This window comes from Stigmatopora argus, chromosome 14 (assembly GCF_051989625.1).
Source record: "Stigmatopora argus isolate UIUO_Sarg chromosome 14, RoL_Sarg_1.0, whole genome shotgun sequence".
NCBI lineage: Eukaryota > Metazoa > Chordata > Actinopteri > Syngnathiformes > Syngnathidae > Stigmatopora > Stigmatopora argus.
In genome coordinates, this window is record NC_135400.1 from 5304571 (window position 1) to 5324720 (window position 20150).

Genomic DNA, 20150 nt, shown 5'->3' on the forward strand with positions numbered 1-20150 from the left:
ATCGGTACACTAATTTTACCAAATATTGAGTAACATTTTTACTTAGTATTTTACATCAACTCACCTTTATTCCAGGCCATCTTCGTCCACTAAAAGTTTAACATTCGAAACACAAAGAATGCTTCATTGTCTCATCTCGTTTTCTGAACCGCTTTATCCTCAATAGGGTCGCGGGGGGTGCTGGAGCCTATCCCAGCTGACTTCGGGCCAGAGGCGGGGGACACCCTGAATTGGTGGCCAGCCAATCGCAGGGCACAAGGAGACACGCAACCACTCACTTACGCCAATCAGCCTACCATGCATATCTTTGGAATGTGGGAAGTCACCGGAGCACCCAGAGAAAACCCACACAGGCCTCGGGTGTAGCTGCAGTAAAGGTTTTATAGCCATAAAATAATTATTGAGGGTTGGATTGATTCAGACGTAGCACTACTGAAGGTCTAGGTGTGAAATGCACGTCCCTCCACTGGTCTTACCTCTACTTATGAAATTAATTGGTTCCAGAACTTTTTTAGTAATTTGAACATTTCGTAAGTAGAGCGGCACTTTATATGTAAATTCTCTAATTTGTTGCACAGTCCTCAGTGCTAGATGTGTATATCATTTTGACTAAGGAGGCAATGATGTGAAGTAAATATACCATTCCACCAAGGTAATGTATTTATTGGTGAACCTAGCAGAAACAAAACGATACAATATATGGAGGGGACAACAAAGACAGTTTATTTTAGCAAGACGCTGAGGCAGCAGAAGCCAACAACACCATGAAGAGAGAAGTGCCACCTGTGAGGACATAGACCAATGATTCGGTGTCCTCTTTCTGTGAAGGTTGTTGCATTGTGTGTAATCGAACCGAAGAGGACTTTCAGAAAGATTGGATTATTAAACCAACCGTAAAGACTTGCCTCAAGTTTATTTTTATTCGTATACATCTTTCTTGTCTGCTATGTACTGTACAATCTCCGATGGAGTCATCAATTTTTCGGCTTCTGCGTCAGGAATCTCAAACCCTGTGGGATAAAAATAAAATAAAAAAATCATACTATACCACTATTAATGACATTATGACAGAGTATAAGGGCTACACAAAAAAATGACTGAGAAAAAGTCTTTAAACTATTGAAGTCTTAATACTACCACTTCTGAGAAATGTTACAAAAAAGTCAACGAGTTTAGTCATACGTTGTAAATATGATATTAGTCTTAATATTATGAGATTAAAGTTGTAATGACTTTATTAAAATCGTTACGTTTCATAATATGCATGTTAAACAGTATGGCTAATTTAGTTAAGTATTATATAAAACTACGCTGAGGTATTTGTAAAAATTCGTATATTATTCATAGTATGTCGATGTTATTTGTGAAACCGATTTTAAAATATAGCTGCCCAATATGCCCTCAATGTTGTTCATTTTAACGGAGGTGCCAAAGCTCAGGATAAAGTGTGTGGTTGTTAATAAAGCTAAATTAGCCACACAGCATCCCTGCATACTGTGAAAAGGTACATAATAGAACTTTAATCTCACAATTAGAGCTGGGCGATAAAAGGATAACGATAATTATCGTGAAATAATTTTTGTCAACGATATGAAAAATTCGATAATTTTTAACTGTAATTACACCACCCGACCACCAAAGAATGGGGGCTGTTGCGAGATGAACGCTAGTTCCAGACCAACACTCAGGAGAAGAAGAGGATGACGAAGCTAATGTTTTGGCATGTTAGCAATAGAGGCTAACACGAAGCATTAACGCAAAAGGACAATAACACGGCCAAAATAAGCGATTATAAGATGCAGGACAACACCGATCCGACCCACTAAAAGATCCAAGTGAATTCTCCTTGGCATTTTTTTATTTTAATGCCTCGCAAATACCTGTGCGCAAAGAGCAACCTTATTGAAAATGTCCTTAACCCACTTGTCCTCATTTGAGGAAAGCCTGTAATCTTCTTTTTTAAAAATTGATACCAAGGTGTTTCCCAATTTAATATAAATGTTCTGAAAACATTGCAAAAATCTAACCCTTGTTATCTTTGGTTAAAATGGATTAAGTTCATCCAACTTTTATATATATTTTTTTGTAAATGGCTATTATGTGAGGTAAATTTACACTAGCCTGCTTGGCAATGGTGATATCCTCATTTGATTATTTTATTTATATTGCACAGCAACCTTTGGTCTGAAGGCCAATTTATAAAAATAAAGACGCTTGTGAAAATTTCCGCAGGTTTGATTCTTTACTTTTCATAGTGTAAGGAGGGAGTTGTCTTATCTTTATTGCACAACAGAACAACAAAAATACTTTTTAAAATTATATTTCATATTCTCTTTTCTTATATAGTAAGGTAACATAGTTACTTTCATATTTAAATGAGGAAAGTAATTATCTTATTCACAGAAGTTTCAAATTTAAAACAAATAAGATGTGATATTTATCGTAATAATTATCGATACTGTTCATTTTTTCTAATAGTGCTAACAATTTTTGTCATATCGCCCAGCTCTACTCCCAACATTACGGAAAACGACAACATAATTTTGTTCTCACAACACTCCAGAAAATTAGGTAACATTATGCGTTTTACCTCGTAATACCACGTAAAGTTAAGAGGTAAAACGTTCTGGTAAAATGACACGTTGTCATAATATTTTGAGATTAAAATCCTAATGTTACGCTTTATTCTCATATGCCCATTTTTACCCATTTTTGCGAGGCCCTAATACTCCATTGTATGAAAACGAATAAAGCCTGGGGGGAGGAGGAAGATACTGACCAAACTCATCCTCCATGGCCATGATGATCTCAACCTGGTCCAGGCTGTCCAGCCCCAAATCTTTCATGAAGTGGGACGACGTCTGCAGCTGGCGGGGGTTCATCCAAGCAGGTTTAAGAAAGTGTCGACAATATTCGCCACGAAGTTCAACTCACCTTCTCGGGGTTAATCTTGTCGTACAGCTTGAGGACATAAAGAACACGGTCTTTGATTGTCTCAAGCGTGAGAGGAGGCAGATCCCCATACTGTCGACACTGAGCGCCCGGCGAGATCTGAAAGGTAGCAGGGGGATGATTGAATCAAGGGTATGGCTTGTATGTGCACAAGATTTACAGCGTAGCTATAGTCTTTCACAAGTACATGTCGGCAAATTAACATGTACCGTTTATTGGTTATTTTCAGTTTTGCAGTAAGAAACAACCATTACTGAATGAATTAGATTTGATTAGAACTTTATTTCATCCCGTATTCGGGAAATTCCCTTGAATTACTAATTTTATTATTTTGACCCTATTTGTGTACTTTCGATTCAAACAGTATCTCAGAAATGTTCCCTTCAAAGTAACACATTTGTACTCCTATTGAAACCATGAATATGGAGGTGCAAATTGTGTATTATATGCGAGAAATTGTAAAATTCAACGATTTTAAAACAATTTTAAGGGTGCAGGTTTTTCGTGGGGGCGGCTTATATGCGAGGAAAATATACATTTGAGCAATTTTGAAAATTACACAACTATCTGAACAAATATTCTAGCCCTGAGATGAAATAACACAATAAACAAACCATGAGTGTAAAGAGTCAAATGATAGTATGCAATGTGATCAAATCTGCTGCAAGTTTTTTTCAGTTTTTATTCTTGCCCCAACGCCATATTAAAACAGTGATACAAAAGAAAGTATAACATATGTTTGAAAGTGTAATGGGCAACAGATTTTGCTTAATATGTAAACAAACATGAATGCACTGTATTTTTGCATGTTAAAAGTGGACCTCTGGAGACAGTGATTGCGAAAGGCATCCGATCCATTGAAGTGGGAGGTCGGCAGTAAATGAATGAAAACTTGTCTACTAGTGATGAATGAAAACTTTTGGCAGTGGCTACTTAACCGGTAACCGGTCAAATAGTCCCAGGGGCTATTTAGCCGGTAACCGGTCAAATAGCCTATATGGCCCCATATGGCTATTTAGCCGGTAAGAATTCTATGAGGTAAATAGTAAGAAACTACGGCTACGGAGCCACTGCCTAAATGAGTCATTAAATCCCTATTCACCTAATGTTAAAATCTATCAATTGGCAATAACACATCAAATTTCAATAAGATTGGTTGAATGGTTTAGAAAATCCCCTATTCACTCAATGTTAAATAATAGGTTACCGGCTAAATAGCCCCTGGGACTATTTGACCGGTTACCGGCTAAGGAGCCACTGCCTTAACTTTTCTACAAGTGATAAACTCTTAATTTTACAGAGGAAGGATGGAAAAAAGACAAGTAATTAATATTGCTGATAACGGTTTATGACACTATGTAACATTTCCGGTTAGTTTAACATTTTTATTATTCATTTATCATCTGAACCCCGAGATTTTTCAAAATCATCGTGGGTTTCTGGACACGGACAATGATACTTTGACTTTACAATGTACTATTCATCATTTGAGACGCCCATGTTTTGAGTTATCAGCATGCGCACGGGAAATGTTCAACTCTTGCAGCTTATATGTCAAAGCTACAATGCCGTGCGTAACGTGGACAGACTCCAAAATTTCCACCATTCGTAATTTTATAATATTATAAACGGTTGACTGTGTGGTTAGCACCTTTCAAAAGAAATTAAAGGGTGCTAATCCCAATAAAAACAGTCAGCACAATGAATCTGTTTAGTCTCTACGAAGATAATTTCGACAATTTAATTTAAAACACACTGGTAACTTCCGGTTTTTCATAATAGCCTTTAAAAAAATAACAGTACGTACCTGCATATATAGAGAGCAACTCAAATGGAAGAGCTTTTAAAAGTAAGCCTATGTAGACAAGCTCTATTCTCGCTATATTATATCATAAGTATATCGGCCATTCCACTGCTTGACGTCCAAGTGGTAAAAATAGAATCATCGTTAGCATTGTTATGGTTAACTAGCTGTTCGAACGTGAACATATTTTGAAAGGCGTCGGTAGGTCATGGCGACACACGCTAGGCCCCACTGCAATCAATGATAGCGGACACTCACCGAACTCTGGGTGAGCCAGCGCGTCCTCCGGCTGGCCGCGGCGAAGGAGAGAGGTCGAAGGGAAGCTGCTGCGGGAACCGGAGCGGCTCTCACCGTCAGGTTGGCGCAGAGGAGTCGCAGTGAGGGTCGGGCGAGAGAGCGGACACACTGGTGCAGGACGCGGGACGCCATGACGAATAGAAGTCGGCTGGCTCCCAGCATGCACCACGATGAAGAAGACTGGCCGAGGCATAGATATATTTTTTATATACAGAGAGCGGAAGAGTGTTTTTCATTGACGGCCATCTTGCGTCAGAACCTCAACGCGATTTACTCAGCTAAAATTATATTTACGCCGCTGAAATATTAACGCAGTGATAAATGCTTATAATAAACGGTGTAACCATGACTATGGTTCAAGCTGTATGTTACAAAAACATTATTATGAACATATCACTCCATTTCAATAGATTACTATACAGGATGCGATGACAATATACTATTATGTTTAGCGAAAGACTGACGCCAAATGGCCGACACGGAGCAATGCGTGCCTAGTATTTGCTTATATGACACATCAAACATCTAGTTTTGTATATATGTGATTTTTGTGGGGATAAGCGCTTACGTGAGTTCCGGGTTTTTTGTTATAATTGTCAACATGTTTATTTTTTTATAATAAAAATTAAAGAAATGAAAATAAAACGTTTTATTTCTTCCACGTGAAATTTGTAACTAAAACCATGAATTTTGACCATTGTACGTAACAGCGGGTCAAATCCAGGCATGATCAATCAATCGACAAGACATTTTCACATCTGAATTAATAAGATAAAGGAGCTCATTTGTAATGCTTTGCCAGACACAGATGAAAGTAACCCAATACATTCTGTTAAAAACGTATTATCTATGAATATTCCACGTAAAATATATCGATAACACTATTTGATTCGTACTGTCTAGACAACTATCCAATCCATTTGTCAGTCGGGAAAAGAGAGCTCAACAAAACAAATGCATCACATTTACCTCCCCTTTATTGCATAAACAACTCCTCGATTTCACCGCCATGGAGTTGTCTGAAATATTGTACAACAAAGCGGAATATATTGAGACGGTAAAGTATATTTTAAAGACGCTTGTTCGCTAGTGTCTTGTGCTAGCTACCCGGACGGGGCGTTGCAGCACCATGGCCACACTAAGTGATAGAATTCTTGATCATTTCAGGCTTCTGGCAACAAAGTTAGCAGACAGTCTGTGCTATGCGGGAGTCAAAATATCGTCCTCAATGGCAAGGTAAGTTAAAATCCACTTTAGGTTTTTTTCATGGATTGGGTTGTCATCTGAATTGGTTTGTGAACTGTCTCCAGACAATCGTGATGAATGACTGTATCATCAGGGGAGACCTAGCAAATGTCAGGGTGGGCAGACATTGTGTGGTCAAAAGCAGGAGTGTCATTCGTCCACCTTTCAAGAAGTTCAGCAAAGGGTAACATGGCTATTTGTCTTTGTGTCAAATGTGTTAGTGGTGTTGCTGATCCAAAAAGGGAAAGCCACACCCTGGAGTGGTCGGCAGTAGTGATGTCCCCATCCCATACGGCTATATTTTTGGAGAATGTTACAGTATCAGATTTTGTCACAATACCAGATCAGATCCATCTGTAACGTGTTTTCAGTACCATCGAACCTTTCGACTGCAGTAAATCCAACCACTAGGCAAGCATGTCTTTTGAGGGTACAATTTCTCTTTACAAACAAACAGAGCATCCCGTACACATCATTTCTTGCTGAGGTACCATCAAGGCCCATTTTAATACTAAAAACGTATTTGTCATTTAATGGTTATGTAACTTTTGCATTATGTTTCTTGGATGAAACATTCTGTGTCGGGATATCTGCATAGCATGGGTAAAACATCTTGAACTAAATTAGTTCAGAAAAAAAATCAGCATCGGGACATCCCTGACCACCAGTCCAGTCTTTGTTTTTAGAGCAAATCGGAAAGTACTCCTGCCTTGTTGCCAACCCTTCCTAGTTTACTTAGATTGGACGTCCATTGCCGTCAAGTGGCATTTAATGAATTACCACGGATATTGCTGTGTTCCATTACTTGTAGAGTGGCTTTCTTCCCGCTCCACATCGGTGACCACGTGTTCATCGAGGAAGACTGCGTGGTAAACGCGGCCCAGATCGGCTCCTACGTCCACATCGGCAAGAACTGTGTCATTGTGAGTGCGCTCGAACACACAGCAGAGGTTCAGCCCCTAGCGCCAATCACATGCAAGTCATTATGAAACCCTGAGGCGAGAGTATTATGCTGGAGTTTTGCTTGCCGTGACATTACTTCACAACATGTAGTGAAAAGATTATTTGAATCTTCATGTAATATGAACAGGTGTTCACACTTTTGCAAACTTTCTATATCACATATGGCGAGAATTTTTGGGGTCTTTCGATATTACAAAATTCTGGCACTTGTACATGCTTTGCAGACTTTTTATATCTATTGCATTGTTGTACCTTAAAACGATGTGACTTTTTTCATGGGACATTTGGTATGTTTGGCATATTTTCAGGGCCGACGCTGTGTGCTGAAAGACTGCTGCAAGATCCTAGACAATACCGTTCTTCCTCCAGAGACGGTGGTACCTCCTTTTACTGTCTTTTCGGGATGTCCAGGTACATGGACTCACAGAACTGTTGTTGCATTTTCTTTTCTGACTTAGTTACCTATGATAAAACAATAAATATCGCCAATACAGTGGTACCTCGAGATACAAGCTTAATTCCTTCCGGGACTGAGCTTGTATGTCGATTTACTGGTAACTCTCTTACTGGTAACTATCTGTAAAACTGTTACTTTAACAATTGCCTATTTACCCTGCTGTTCCCCTTTTTACTATTAGTTTATAAAAAACATTGCTCCCCACAATATTTGTATTCTCGTGCGACTTATATATAAAAAAAATCCCTCTTCATCAATGTTCCCTCTAAGCTGCGCGCGTGCGCAATTGCGCACTACTCTCGTCTTCTCTGCGCACAGCAAATCATATGGAGCGCACAAAATAAAATCCCTTTTTTTTTAGCTGTCAGGCCGACGCGCGAACCACTCATCCGCCGCGCCGCCCATTCATAGATATTAATCATTACATTTTATTATTACTAAATCATTCATGTGTAGTAGACATACACCTGCTTATGGCAGGTGTGATACTGGTGTGTGCCCATAGCGAGCAATGATGATGTTGCTCACACCGGTCTCAGTGTGCTCAGGGTGGTTGTCTTTCTGCCCAGACAAACAAAAAATTAGAGGGAACATTGCTCTTCATTGTATATTCTTTGTTTGGTGCGACATATACTACTCAGGTGCTAGTTATAGTCCAAAAATTACGGTAATTAATTACATAAAATGTTGATAGCTGCATAAAAGACAAACACAAACTTCTCTGATTTTGAGCAAGAAAGGGATCCCATATGTGCCTTCCTTGTTGAATTGGGTAATGGGGATTAGCAGTTTGCTGTGTTTATGTAGATCCACTTGGTCCACGGGTACTTCAGTGCAATTTATATATATATATATATATATATATATATATATATATATATATATATATATATATATATATATATATATATATATATATATATATATATATTGGGTGCGACTTACACTCAGGTACGACTTATAGTCTGAAAAATACAGTTATAGTTTTAAGGTTTAATATCAATCCAGAGACAGCACTGTTTCCCTTTTTAGGTTTGTTTTCTGGGGAACTTCCAGAGTGCACGCAGGACCTGATGATTGATGTCACCAAAAGCTACTACCAGAAGTTTCTTCCCCTGAGCCAGATATAAATCTTTGCCATGACAATGTTTTTTTTTTTCTTATACTATGTCCTGCAAACTGTGTGCATGACGGGGATTCCTTTAAATCCTGTTGAGCAGAGCTTGTGCTGAAAAAGAAAAAAAACTGTTAATAGTTTAAGTGCACCTCAAGGAAGGTTATATATAACATTTTCTTTTCCCTTGCCTCGGTAATATAATTTGACATCACTTTTTGACGCCGTTAAGATGTTAGATGAGACAAACTTGGAACAAAACACAACAATTTTTCCAACTGCTCCCATTAATTACACACTTGATCTGATATGTATAGTTAATACGGCTTGGGAGGAGCCGACAGCGATGGAAATATTCTATTCCAAATGAATTGGACGTCTAATGCAGTCAATGGCACTGAAGTATGATCATTTCACTGCTGGCCATCCCAGCTCTAATTCATTTAACATTGCCAATCTCCTGTCAATGGCAATAAATGAGTTTTTTTTTATTCCCAGCTATTAAGATTGACTGATTAAAAGAGAACATCTCAATGTCGAAAATGAATTCATAGAAATGTCTTTGGTAATCTCATGTAATGATCGATTAAAGGTTATATTGAAGGAAATTTTAGCATTTTGTTATTCATTTGTGTTTTACTGATAGTTCCAGGTTATTCCACAATCTTTTTACATTCTAAACTAAGAGATTGTACAGTTTCAAATGGTTTCTTGTGTGCTTTGCTGTTTCGATTGGATTATCTTTTAAAGCGTAAAGAACTTAAAACATGCGACATACTATATACCAATTGAGGTTATTTGGTGTACACGTACGCAGTGTTGTATTGTACTAGATTAAAAAAAACTGCTATCTATTGGGACAAAAATAAAAATACACACAATTTCAATTATTTTAAATCAAAGTTTTTCATGTTGCTTTAGCTGCAATTGTCTTTCCAACAATGAAACCATCCAAATTCTTAACCTCATTCCAGTTTCAATAAATCCATTCTTTTTGCAATTCAATGGTTTTATTTCATCTTTACAATGTGAACCACATATATCATACCAACAATTAAATGTTAAGTATATAGATTAGCCATTTATTACCTTTTTTTGACAATTATGTATGAAGAAAGAGCTGATAATACAGTTGGCTTCAAAGACAGGTGGCTCCTACCTGCCTATGTAGAAAGTGACCCAAGAAGAAATTGGGATTAAAATCCAAATGTGTTTTCGATTGTATTTTTTTTTGTCACCAGACACGTCACGCTTCGCTATTGGACGTGCAACAACCACCTTTCACTCAAAAGTGCTGCTAGTGAGTGTTAAAACCACAGGGCAGACTAAGCGTTTGGAAAGAGAATGTGAGCAAATTGTTCAAAATGCAAAATTTTGAACCATTAGAAGCAGACTGCCATCAAATAAATCCCCATTGCAACAGAGTGGCACATTTGGGGGGAGTGAGGAACCTATATAAGACCTTCCAGAGGATTGGATGTGGCCCACCATGCAATTTTAAAACAAATTACACTTCAGAGAGGAACTGCTAGGAATATTTGACCAACAAATGCTCAAAGTATAGAAGAAACATTTTAACAAAGCCACCAGAAGACTATCTTTTATAATTCCTCAGCCATGAGTTAGAAATCTCACGAATCAAAATGATCCCAAAATGAACATTAAAAGCAGCCCTCAGCAATGATTACTTTGTCACCCTTTATAATGGTTAGATGCTTTGTCGTCGAATGAAAAGCCACTTTTTAGTGGTTTTGCAACAAAAAAAACTGAGGGAACCACTTGGGCAAGATAATGGATTAAAGGACAAGCCGGCAGTCATGCAAGAATTTTAGCGCCAAAGTAAAACAATGTTTGAGATTGAAACAAAAGTGACACGCTTCATATACGTCGCCACATTCCGTGATGTCAAGATGCGAGCACCGCTGACGTCACCGTGGCTCGCTTCAAGTAAGAATGCCTCGGTGCAAACACAGCCTGTCTGGTAATAAATGCTTGAGTAAGAGATCTCATTTTCAGAACCAGTCAGACTCACTTTAAGTGTTAATCATAAAAATAATAAATCGGGAATAATTGAGCCTTGTTTGACATCAATCTTTTTTAAATGCCGCAGTTAATGAATTGAATAATGTCACCCAAAAAAGAAATAACATTGAATAAATGGGATGGAGAGTGATGAGCTTTCTCAACTCAAAGTTGACACAATCCTTTTAGTCTTCCAGCACCGAGGTAAAATATAATCGAAGACCAGAGAGCCGGAAGCAAGAGCTCGCGCGCTCACCGGTATCCACGCCTTTCGACCAAGAGGCTACACCTGCGACGCGATTGGAAGAGCCGATTTTGTTTGCATGTAATCTTAAGTGCAAAAAGCCTTATTGCAACTCATCGGGAAAGTCACACGACCGACCGCGTAAAAGAGCAGCTGTGTTTTAGAATGAGACTGCAGCGTCTCAAAAAGTCCTCTCGGTTATCCCCAACAAAGAAAAAAAGGCGTCAGCATGAGTGAAACTGAAATTTGGCCATCACCGCTGTTGACAGTGGAAACAAGAATTCTTACTTAACACTGTTGGTATAAAAGAAAAAAAAAGTGGTTGAAGCATTTGAAGTGTGCAGCGGGTAACAGAAAGAAGCACTCCATGTCCACGGTGACACCTCACTTCCTTATTAAGGTGGTGGGTGGGGGGTAAGGGCACAAATGTGTCAAGAATCAAGTGGCTTCAGCACAGTGCATCCATCTTCACCCACGGGATAACTTCCTGGTTCGCCCGCCCCTGGCCCGGCGGGTACACGCGCTCCGATTTGTCGAGAGGGAGGGAGACGAAAAGCTCCGCCGCAGACGGCCATCTTCACGTCGGCAGGGCAGTTCAAATCATCCTGTTGCGCTTGTGAGTGGGCGAGTCCGTGATGACGTCGGCACACTGGGTGGAGTTTCGTTTGCGGGCCGTGCCCCCTCCCCCCGCCGTGGCCGAACCGGACGAGTCCAGGTGGAGGGCCATCTCCTCGGAGATGAAAGTGTTCAGGTCCACGTCCAGGAGGCCGTTGCGCCTGCCGCGGCACAGAGCCCCCGAGCCCGAAGAAGCCCCTCCGCCGCCTCCGTTGCCGCTGCTGCCGCTCACGTGAGTGGGAGACCCCGGGGGACCAGAGCGCACGCTGATGCTTGCCATGGCGCCGCTTAGACCTGCACGCCAAACGATAATCATTAGCCACACCAAATATGAACTTTATTCTTGAATAGAATAAATAATAATTAAAGAAAAAAAACTGCTGGACAATATAGTCCAGAGCTGCCAACTTCTCCAGAATTTTCGGAGTTTACCCGGACAAGTAACATGAATTTTGGGACTCCTGACAACCTCCCCAAACTCTGGAAATCCCCCATCATATATATATACACACACGCATTCATACACACACACATTCATATACACACACGCATAAAACATTCATATACACACACACATACACCTTCATATACATATACACACACACACAAGAATTTTGTCACCTTAACATTTTTTTAATCTATTTGATCATACCATCCTTCCAAAAAAAGATCATGGTGGGGTGGGTGTTGGTGTGCTAACACAGCAGGCACCAAGTTTTTGGGGAGAAACCCTAGATTATAGTTAATCCTAGATAATATCATTATTTTCTGAATACTATAATTAGTGTAGTTTTTGTGCTGAGCTGCACAACTCTAAGCGACACCCACCCTATTTTACGAACAACGGCATTTCTTCATTTATAAGGCACAAGTATCTACTTTGTAGTATAATATGCAATATTGCATGTTAAAAATAAAAAAAATGCCACAGTGACCGACTGCAAAGTAGGGGCTTAATGTCTGCTATGACGGTCTATAATATTAAGATGTTAAGAAAACAAAAAATAATCAAATTTAAAAAACAAACAGAAACAGACAACGCTCCAAATAAACATTCTAAAAGGTTATATATTTTTGCTTCTCTATAGCATTTTACTCATCGCCTGCAGGCCGCTAGCCGTCCAATCTATTTTGATGGGGAGGGCTGACAGCAATCACTCGCTGCAAGATTCTCCCAGGTTAAAAAAAAGGTGAGGAATCTCCCATTTGGTGTTCGCTCACCGTGCAATGCAATGGCCTCCCGGAACGGCTGAAGGTCGGCTTCAACGGACGAGCCGGTCTCAGCCGGCGAATTGGCCCGGCTGGGGGCCACCATGGCCAACCTTGTGGTGGCCCTGCTACTCCTGTGTGGGGGTGCTTTGCCACACAGAAAGCTGATAAGATCCTCCCGGCGTATAGTTCTCCGTCGTTTTTTTACCCACGCCAACATGTCCTATGGGACAGAGTAGCCAATTTGAGGCCCTTTTTTGTTGAATGCCAAAAAGACAAGCTTTTCAACCTGATATCGGTAAAAGGACGCCAACCTTATTACGCCTCTGGTGTCCTATCTGGATGCCTCTGTCGAAGCTTCGCTGGTGGGCCTCAACACTCTCTACGACAACGGGGGAAAACAATGCAAATATTTCACGACAAACACATGGTAAATATCACAACTTTGTTGAATTTCAGATGAGCAGCCCCTTCCTCGGCTCAATAAAAGAAAAATGCTGCGTTAAAAAAACATGCCTTTTGTACTGAAAGTTAACAGGGCTTCAAGTTACAGAGCTGCCAACCTCCATCGACCCCATCTCAGGAGTACCCTTGTCCCTTTTCCCGTGTGCGGTTGTTTGGTCGCCGGTCTTTTGGTCGCTGTCTTTTGGTCGCTGTCTTTTGGTCGCCCGGACCCAAACAACGGGCGACCAAAAGACCAGCGACAAAACAAGGTAAAACAACACGGTCTACGCATCAATAAAAGCCAACAATGGCCCTGAGCAGTTTCACTGAGCAGATGTGTGAGTGTATAAGAGTTTGTATGTACATGAGTTGTCCCCTTAAGAAGGGACGTCAGTCAGGGTCTTAACAAGTTCTCCAACAAAACACAATAAAAGTACGGGAAATTTGGAGCTTTTCTTTAGCCTAATAATTAATAGGGCATTAAGTATGACTAAATAATAATTCACAGTTTGTATTTAGGGAATTTGAGCAACGATTTAAATGGTAATTATCAATAACCTTCCGGGCGACCAAACGACCGGGTACCCCCTTTTCCAGAGTTTATCCGGTGTGAATGTGATTCACGCAAATATCTATATGCGCTGAAGTCGCAAAATACAAATCATTCGTCAGAACGCGTGACTCGGATGATTCACAATGCACTTGTGTTACCGAATTCTTCCAGTTTACAGATGTAGCGACGGTGTGAATTTCGAGGCATTTAAATTGGAAATTTGGTACTTTTCCAAAATGGTTGCTTCCCAAAAAATTCAAGTGACAATTTTTGGGGATTTCCGGAGTTTAGGAAGGTTGTCCGGAGTCCCGGAGTTTGCGTTGTATTTCCGGCCGGGTAAACTCCTGAAATTCCAAAGTAGTTGGCTCTGAAGTTAAAATAAAATGAAAGCATGAGTTGACTGTAGTAGTACTACAGGACGATATGGTGAAATCCCTACACACACACTACAGAACATTGTGTCCAGTGGAATTTTATTTGTTTAACATTCAGCATTTGTCTCACTGGTGGATTCCTAACATTGCAACTAAAGTGTATGAGAGCAGCGTTGTTATTAACACGCACAATGAACGTTTTAGCAAAAGGGCATCCAGCTCAGTGACATGTTAGCCAATATGGCAGTAAAAGAAATAGCATCCTTTGAGGCTGAAAGAATTTGGTTTGGAATAATGGAACATAAAAAATAATAAAAGGGTGTGTTTGAAAAATATTAGGCAGCGTTGACATGACAGAATGGACAGGTTGCTGGAGCCAGTGCTGGTTCTCATAGTATAGACTAGGGATGCCACTGATCTGCTCACGCGATTGGAAAAGTCACTGTCAGGGGAGTGGAATTGAGTGTAAAGACTCAGGGGTTCAAATTACTGCAAAAGTTGTCACTTTTCGAAAAAGAAATAAAAAAGAACAAAAATCAAAGCGGAATTTTGTTTTATTTCATAATCACAAATGTACAATCATTTCCTTTCAAAAAAGAGGTAACGTAAGCACAACCAGGAAGTGTGTGTGTAGCGGTATAGTGTTCACCAAGTCTCTGGGTGCAATAATAGCATGAGATACACATTACGCAGGTATCAAGGCTGATATTTTAACGATCGACCGCAAGACCTTTGATCAGGCTTAACAACAATTGGGATGTGCTGACATGGTAAACAATACGAACACATGAATCTAGGCTACTCTGGCCGGTCAGAGCATGTTTAACTAGGTAAGACAGTGGCACTCTAGGTAAGATGGTGGCGCCCTAGGTAAGATGGCGACGCCCTGAGCGAGCAGTTACAGGCACACGAGTTTTTTTTTCCACGTTTTTTTTCTTGAATTTCATTCATAGACATAAAAAATATTTTGTTTAGCGTTTTCTGTTTATCTTCTCTATTTTGAAATAAATGACCATATCAGCCGCATTGTCTTGCGTTATGGCGTTTCGTCTTTGTCACCTTGCTGTTTCGTACATGCTGTCTTTTTATGTGCATATAAGACATGTAAGTCATCATTTTTTTGTCTGACAAATGTGGATAATATGAGAGTAAATACGGTATGTCAAACTAAATATTTTAACATTATTTTGCTAACATTTTTCTTGCCGTACAGTCAACTAAAAAAGGAATTTGTAATTTTTCTTTTCCCTTGTTGAAACCACTGTTGTACTACTAATAACACTTTTATATGGCTATGATAGGATAGCTTTGTTCAAATTGGGGGAAAAAGCATTTGGATTATTTTTTTCCCGTAATACATGGCCGAGGAATCGGATCAGGACTACTGTTATTCAGACTTGCATGCAAAAACGTGATTGGGAAATCCCTAAAGGTTTTTAATGCTATGTTCAGACTGCAGGGCATGATGCCCGTTCTCTATTTTCTGTGTAGTATGCGACTCGCAGTGTAAACTATTAAGTCACAAGCATTCGCATTGTATCACATCGTCGCAGTGTTTATGGCACTGCAGCGAGCTCTCAATCATCACGTTTTTGTGGGAAATTTTTAAGGATTTTATGCTACTGGATTGAACACTTTTACACATGCTCACTTGACAAGGCAAATGCGTTATATTACAAGAGAATTTAAAAAAAAAAATTTAAAGGCATGGGTGTTTTGCCCGAAATTGCTCATTTATGTCTGTAGTTTGTTTTGTTGAACAGTAGTGACATATACCTTGATGGCGTATGCCGCATGGGGTTCATTCTAGAGAATATGGATAATTATCCAATTTTAACCATACTGCGTAAAAAAAAATCTAATATATGTTTCACTGCGACTAAGCGGGCAAATGGTTAAGCAATCCCAGGTTCGGACCTTCTTGTATAATGTGCATGTTCTCCCCAGGCTTGTGTGTTTTCTCTGAGTACTTTGGTTTCCTTCCACATCCTCAAAACATTTTGGCTGCTTGGACACTCTACATTGCTCCTAAGTATGAGTGTGTGCATGAATGGTTGTCTGCCTCCTGGTGCCCTGCCCATTGGCTGGCCACCAATCCAGGGTATCCCCCACCTGGTGACAGGAGCTGGCTTGGATAGCCCGGAATTAGTTCATGACGAATAAGGCTATGAACCAGTTTGGCGCTTTCATGATGACATTTTAAACAGCATAAAAGTTCCATTTCCAAGAATTGTAAATAGAGCAAAAATGGAACCAAGTGTTGTTAATGTACAGCAGAAGGCTATGCTCACTGCAGGGTATGTCCAATTGACATTTATTCCCTCCCCCACATTACAAAAAAAACTGTGAAAAGCATCCATTAAGTCCCACCGATGCGCAAAAACACAATGTAATGTGGAGCAGATAGTTTATGGAGGTAAATATTGCCCCTTGTGTGAGGTCTCAGTGCTGACATGTAGGGCAATTGCAAGGTTTTTCAGATTTAAATGCACTGCAATATGAACATGGCCATATTGGGCTGCATTTTCAATTTAAAAGTGGAAAGACAAGATAGCAGACAATTGTGATGTACCTTTGTACAGGTTGGTGACTGCTGTAGCTGCATTCTGAAATGGCACCCAGAGTGACAAGCCCTGTTGGTGACATACTCGGTCTGTGGAATAGATAGAAGAGGGAAGGGCGTGTTTGGGTTACCCAGATATGAAAACATGGCCAACATCAACCAAACAACCAATAAAGACACCAAGTCAAAATGAAGCCATGTTATCTCGGCTCTACAAAGTCACGAGTACCAAAATAAACAGTTCGAAAGAGACCAAAGCTGAAGTGTCCTCTCAGCAGTTAAGTTGTAAAGCAATGTCAAACATATGTCGGTGGACACAACACGCTCTAAAAATATGGACCTCAATCTTCACCCGCACCAGAGTCGAGGCAGGCCGAAGACAAACCAAATTTCATACTGCCAACTAATAATAACCACGCCATTTTGTGATTGGAAGGCTGGCTAAGCTACACGTTGTCTCGATAAGTGTCCACTCAGCAGCCGGCCGAAGGCTAGCGTGTGCTGTGTTGATGAACTTTCGTCGCCATTAGGCGAGACGTGGAATATAGCGGCGAGTAAACAGATGGTAACATTGACAGTTCAACAAACTGTCATCTGGGAATGTCGCGTAGATACGATTGTTGTTACCATCGCCATTTTGTAACTAGCTTGGCTGACGACGGGGCAGTACACCGATAGAACATTGAGTGAACGACTAATTTGTGGACAGCCTTCATGATTCATGTGTTTTTTTTTCGTTTTTTTTAGAGTCGCTCTAATGTTTGCAAAATAATCTACACTTGGCTCTTTCGAAGTCCCCCAACTTGTCTTATAGTCTTCTGCCAAGTTCACGAATAATATCGTTGGACAAAGTCAACATAAATTATGCACTGCTCCGCCGTTTTTGCTAGTTTCTACCGTACGATGGCGTTCGATCAACGTGTCACAATGTCAGTGTCGCTGTGCTAAATTGCTAATCAACAAGCTAAAGGGTAAGCTGGCGGTGTGGCTACACTGTCATCATGCTAACAAATAGCAACAGAAGAAAGCGACGGTTCAACCTTTGTATAACTGTGCCACGGCGGTGGCAGAGTTCTGAAAAAGATGCCACAGTTTATCCTGGTCGTTGTCGGCCTCCTCTTCGCTCGGCTCCCTCTGCTCCGCCTCGGCCAGACACTGCCGCTCCCATTTTGAGAACCAGTGTTCGGGTCCGTGTTCCTGGATCTCCGAGTCACCGTCTTCCTTCTTCTCTTCCATGAATCCACGAAAACTTGGAGAAACCTCACTTTAGCAGTTTAACGTACGTACGTATGTTGGATAAAGAACTATACGGGAATCTTTGATGGAAATATTAGCGGTTTTACTACTTGGCTCTCGATTATGATCTACGGGTCTTTCGACCATTTCACGCTATGCTTAGCCGACTATTTTCCGAGTTGCCGACGTCAGGGATATATACAAACGTAAGCTACCTTGTTGTTCGCTTAGTCCCGCCTTTCTGTTACAAACTCGGCGCTGGTTGGTCAATTTACAACCTAAGGGGGTGGGGCTACCTGCAGGGTCACGGTTCCATTGGATTTCCGATTTGTCTTTCACTTTGTTGCCACAAAAGAAGCTCCGTGAAATTTCCCCATTTCAAAAGCTTGCAAGAGAGTTCATGCTTCTCCAAACTACAATGTCACATGTAAATACTGTCATGAATTAATTCATGATAGTTGAATCGTATTCATTTTGGAACGTCTCCGCTTGTTCCCTAAATACATAATATTTTAATAGTCAATCATATTGTTTGACATGCAATTCCATTATCTTTGCACCGTGCAATCATTGCGATTTGAGTTTTAATTGCGTTAAATTTCTCCAAAATGTGCGAGGATTTTTTGTAGGTTTAATATTTCCCACAAAATGTGCAAACTTCCCCCAAAAATGAACATATAAACGCATGCAACGTTGACTAAGAGAATTACATTTTCTTGCTTTTAATGCGTATGGTATTTATTTGTTTAAAGTACGTTTTACACATACTATTGATGTCTATATATACGCATAAAACAAAAAAACGAGTTATTTGCTGAGCAAAACAGTATAACGAGACGGATGGAGCAATACGAGCGTGACGTCACACTCAGGTACGGTACACGTTTAGATTGAGAGTTGCCCTTCTTGACATGTTCAAAACAAACGGATTTGCCTCAAGAAGATGGCATGGCCCGGCAAGAACGATGGAACGAAAGGTATGCTTGTTTTCCAAGGTACTATAACTTTTCAGATGAGCAGTAGGCTGTCGACTCGCCACCGTCGATCAGATGGGATACGCCTAAAAGAATAAGCGGTAAAGTAGATTGAGTTAAATTGTATTTTTTATTTTTTTTCCAAGTCTACCATGAAGTTATGAAGTCTGCCTGACGCTATAGATCATGAGAAACCCTATTTAACGATGTCAAGTCTAATATTAGTTTGTTGCTTAATATGATGTTCCAGTGGGTCTATTTATAGAGACGCGAATCAGCAGCTGTTTATGGTGATAGCAGATCATATTAATCTGATTAATGGATTTATGTTAAAAAAATGTGCTTCGAGGAACTTTTTGTATTTCATTCACTTGTTCATTATTGTTAAAACCACTCCCATTTGCGTAATGCCCCCTCTACATGACGGATGACTGTTTTATAGCTGTTCACTGCATATTATCGTATAAATACATTAAAAAAAAACATAAAACACGCAGGCAAGTAACATCACAGAAATAAAGGGCTATTATCAATGCATATGTATCGTGATGGTGATCGCCAAAGCCGACAAAGATGAGCAAAAGCTAACGTGATGGGACGTTTGTCTCGGATTTTTGAAGATTATATTTACTCTCCGGCCACTTCTACACAGAAAATCTCCCGTTTTTTTCCGTGAGTGCTGTGCATTTTCATAAGGCAGTTGTTGCACTGTCGTATACAAACACATTTCTGAAAAAAAACTTTTTCCCATTAAGTACAGCGGCGGAAAATGTGAAAATATATAATTTATTCTCTGCAATAAATAAAAACTCTACCAAACAATATGCAACAATAGAGATGTAGTCTGCGTTATAAATAAGAAACTTCTCAATTAAATTAAGAAAACATAAATATTTACCGAACGTTACACAGATGAAATATAGAAAAGGTAACATGAAATCATTTTTGTTTTTTGAAAAATTACATGTATTAATAAAACGGCAATAACAAATATTTAGTGAATAAATTCGATGTAAATATCATGCATATTTTCCATCGAATTTCAAGTCTATTTTTGATATAGTTAACCTAGCATAAATTTAGA

The 20150-nt window shown here is 39.8% G+C and overlaps 3 protein-coding genes across 4 annotated transcripts; 1 reads left to right on the forward strand and 2 right to left on the reverse strand.

Annotated features, from left to right (window-relative positions):
- Window positions 1–637: 637 nt before the first annotated feature.
- ndufab1b (NADH:ubiquinone oxidoreductase subunit AB1b) lies at window positions 638–5236 on the reverse strand. 2 transcript variants are annotated; one of them, XM_077618075.1, is made up of 5 exons: window positions 5015–5236; window positions 2935–3051; window positions 2780–2867; window positions 906–1010; window positions 638–820 (listed from the first exon to the last, which is right to left on the reverse strand). In XM_077618075.1, exons 1-4 carry the CDS (start codon window positions 5213–5215, stop codon window positions 919–921), a joined length of 498 nt encoding a protein of 165 aa, XP_077474201.1. In that variant the 5' UTR covers window positions 5216–5236; the 3' UTR covers window positions 638–820; window positions 906–918. The 2 variants fall into 2 exon arrangements, with proteins under 2 accessions (XP_077474201.1, XP_077474200.1); XM_077618074.1 differs by having other exon boundaries at window positions 638–1010.
- A 561-nt stretch (window positions 5237–5797) lies between these two features.
- dctn5 (dynactin 5) lies at window positions 5798–9440 on the forward strand. The gene is made up of 6 exons (XM_077618907.1): window positions 5798–6110; window positions 6221–6289; window positions 6364–6482; window positions 7110–7221; window positions 7570–7672; window positions 8751–9440. The coding sequence occupies exons 1-6, from the start codon at window positions 6063–6065 to the stop codon at window positions 8846–8848; spliced, it is 549 nt and encodes a 182-aa protein (XP_077475033.1). The 5' UTR covers window positions 5798–6062; the 3' UTR covers window positions 8849–9440.
- Window positions 9441–9893: 453 nt separating this feature from the next.
- Window positions 9894–18324, reverse strand: hapstr1a (HUWE1 associated protein modifying stress responses a). The gene is made up of 5 exons (XM_077619322.1): window positions 17897–18324; window positions 16866–16946; window positions 13237–13304; window positions 12935–13145; window positions 9894–12007 (listed from the first exon to the last, which is right to left on the reverse strand). Exons 1-5 carry the CDS (start codon window positions 18090–18092, stop codon window positions 11694–11696), a joined length of 870 nt encoding a protein of 289 aa, XP_077475448.1. The 5' UTR covers window positions 18093–18324; the 3' UTR covers window positions 9894–11693.
- Between the last annotated feature and the right edge of the window lie 1826 nt (window positions 18325–20150).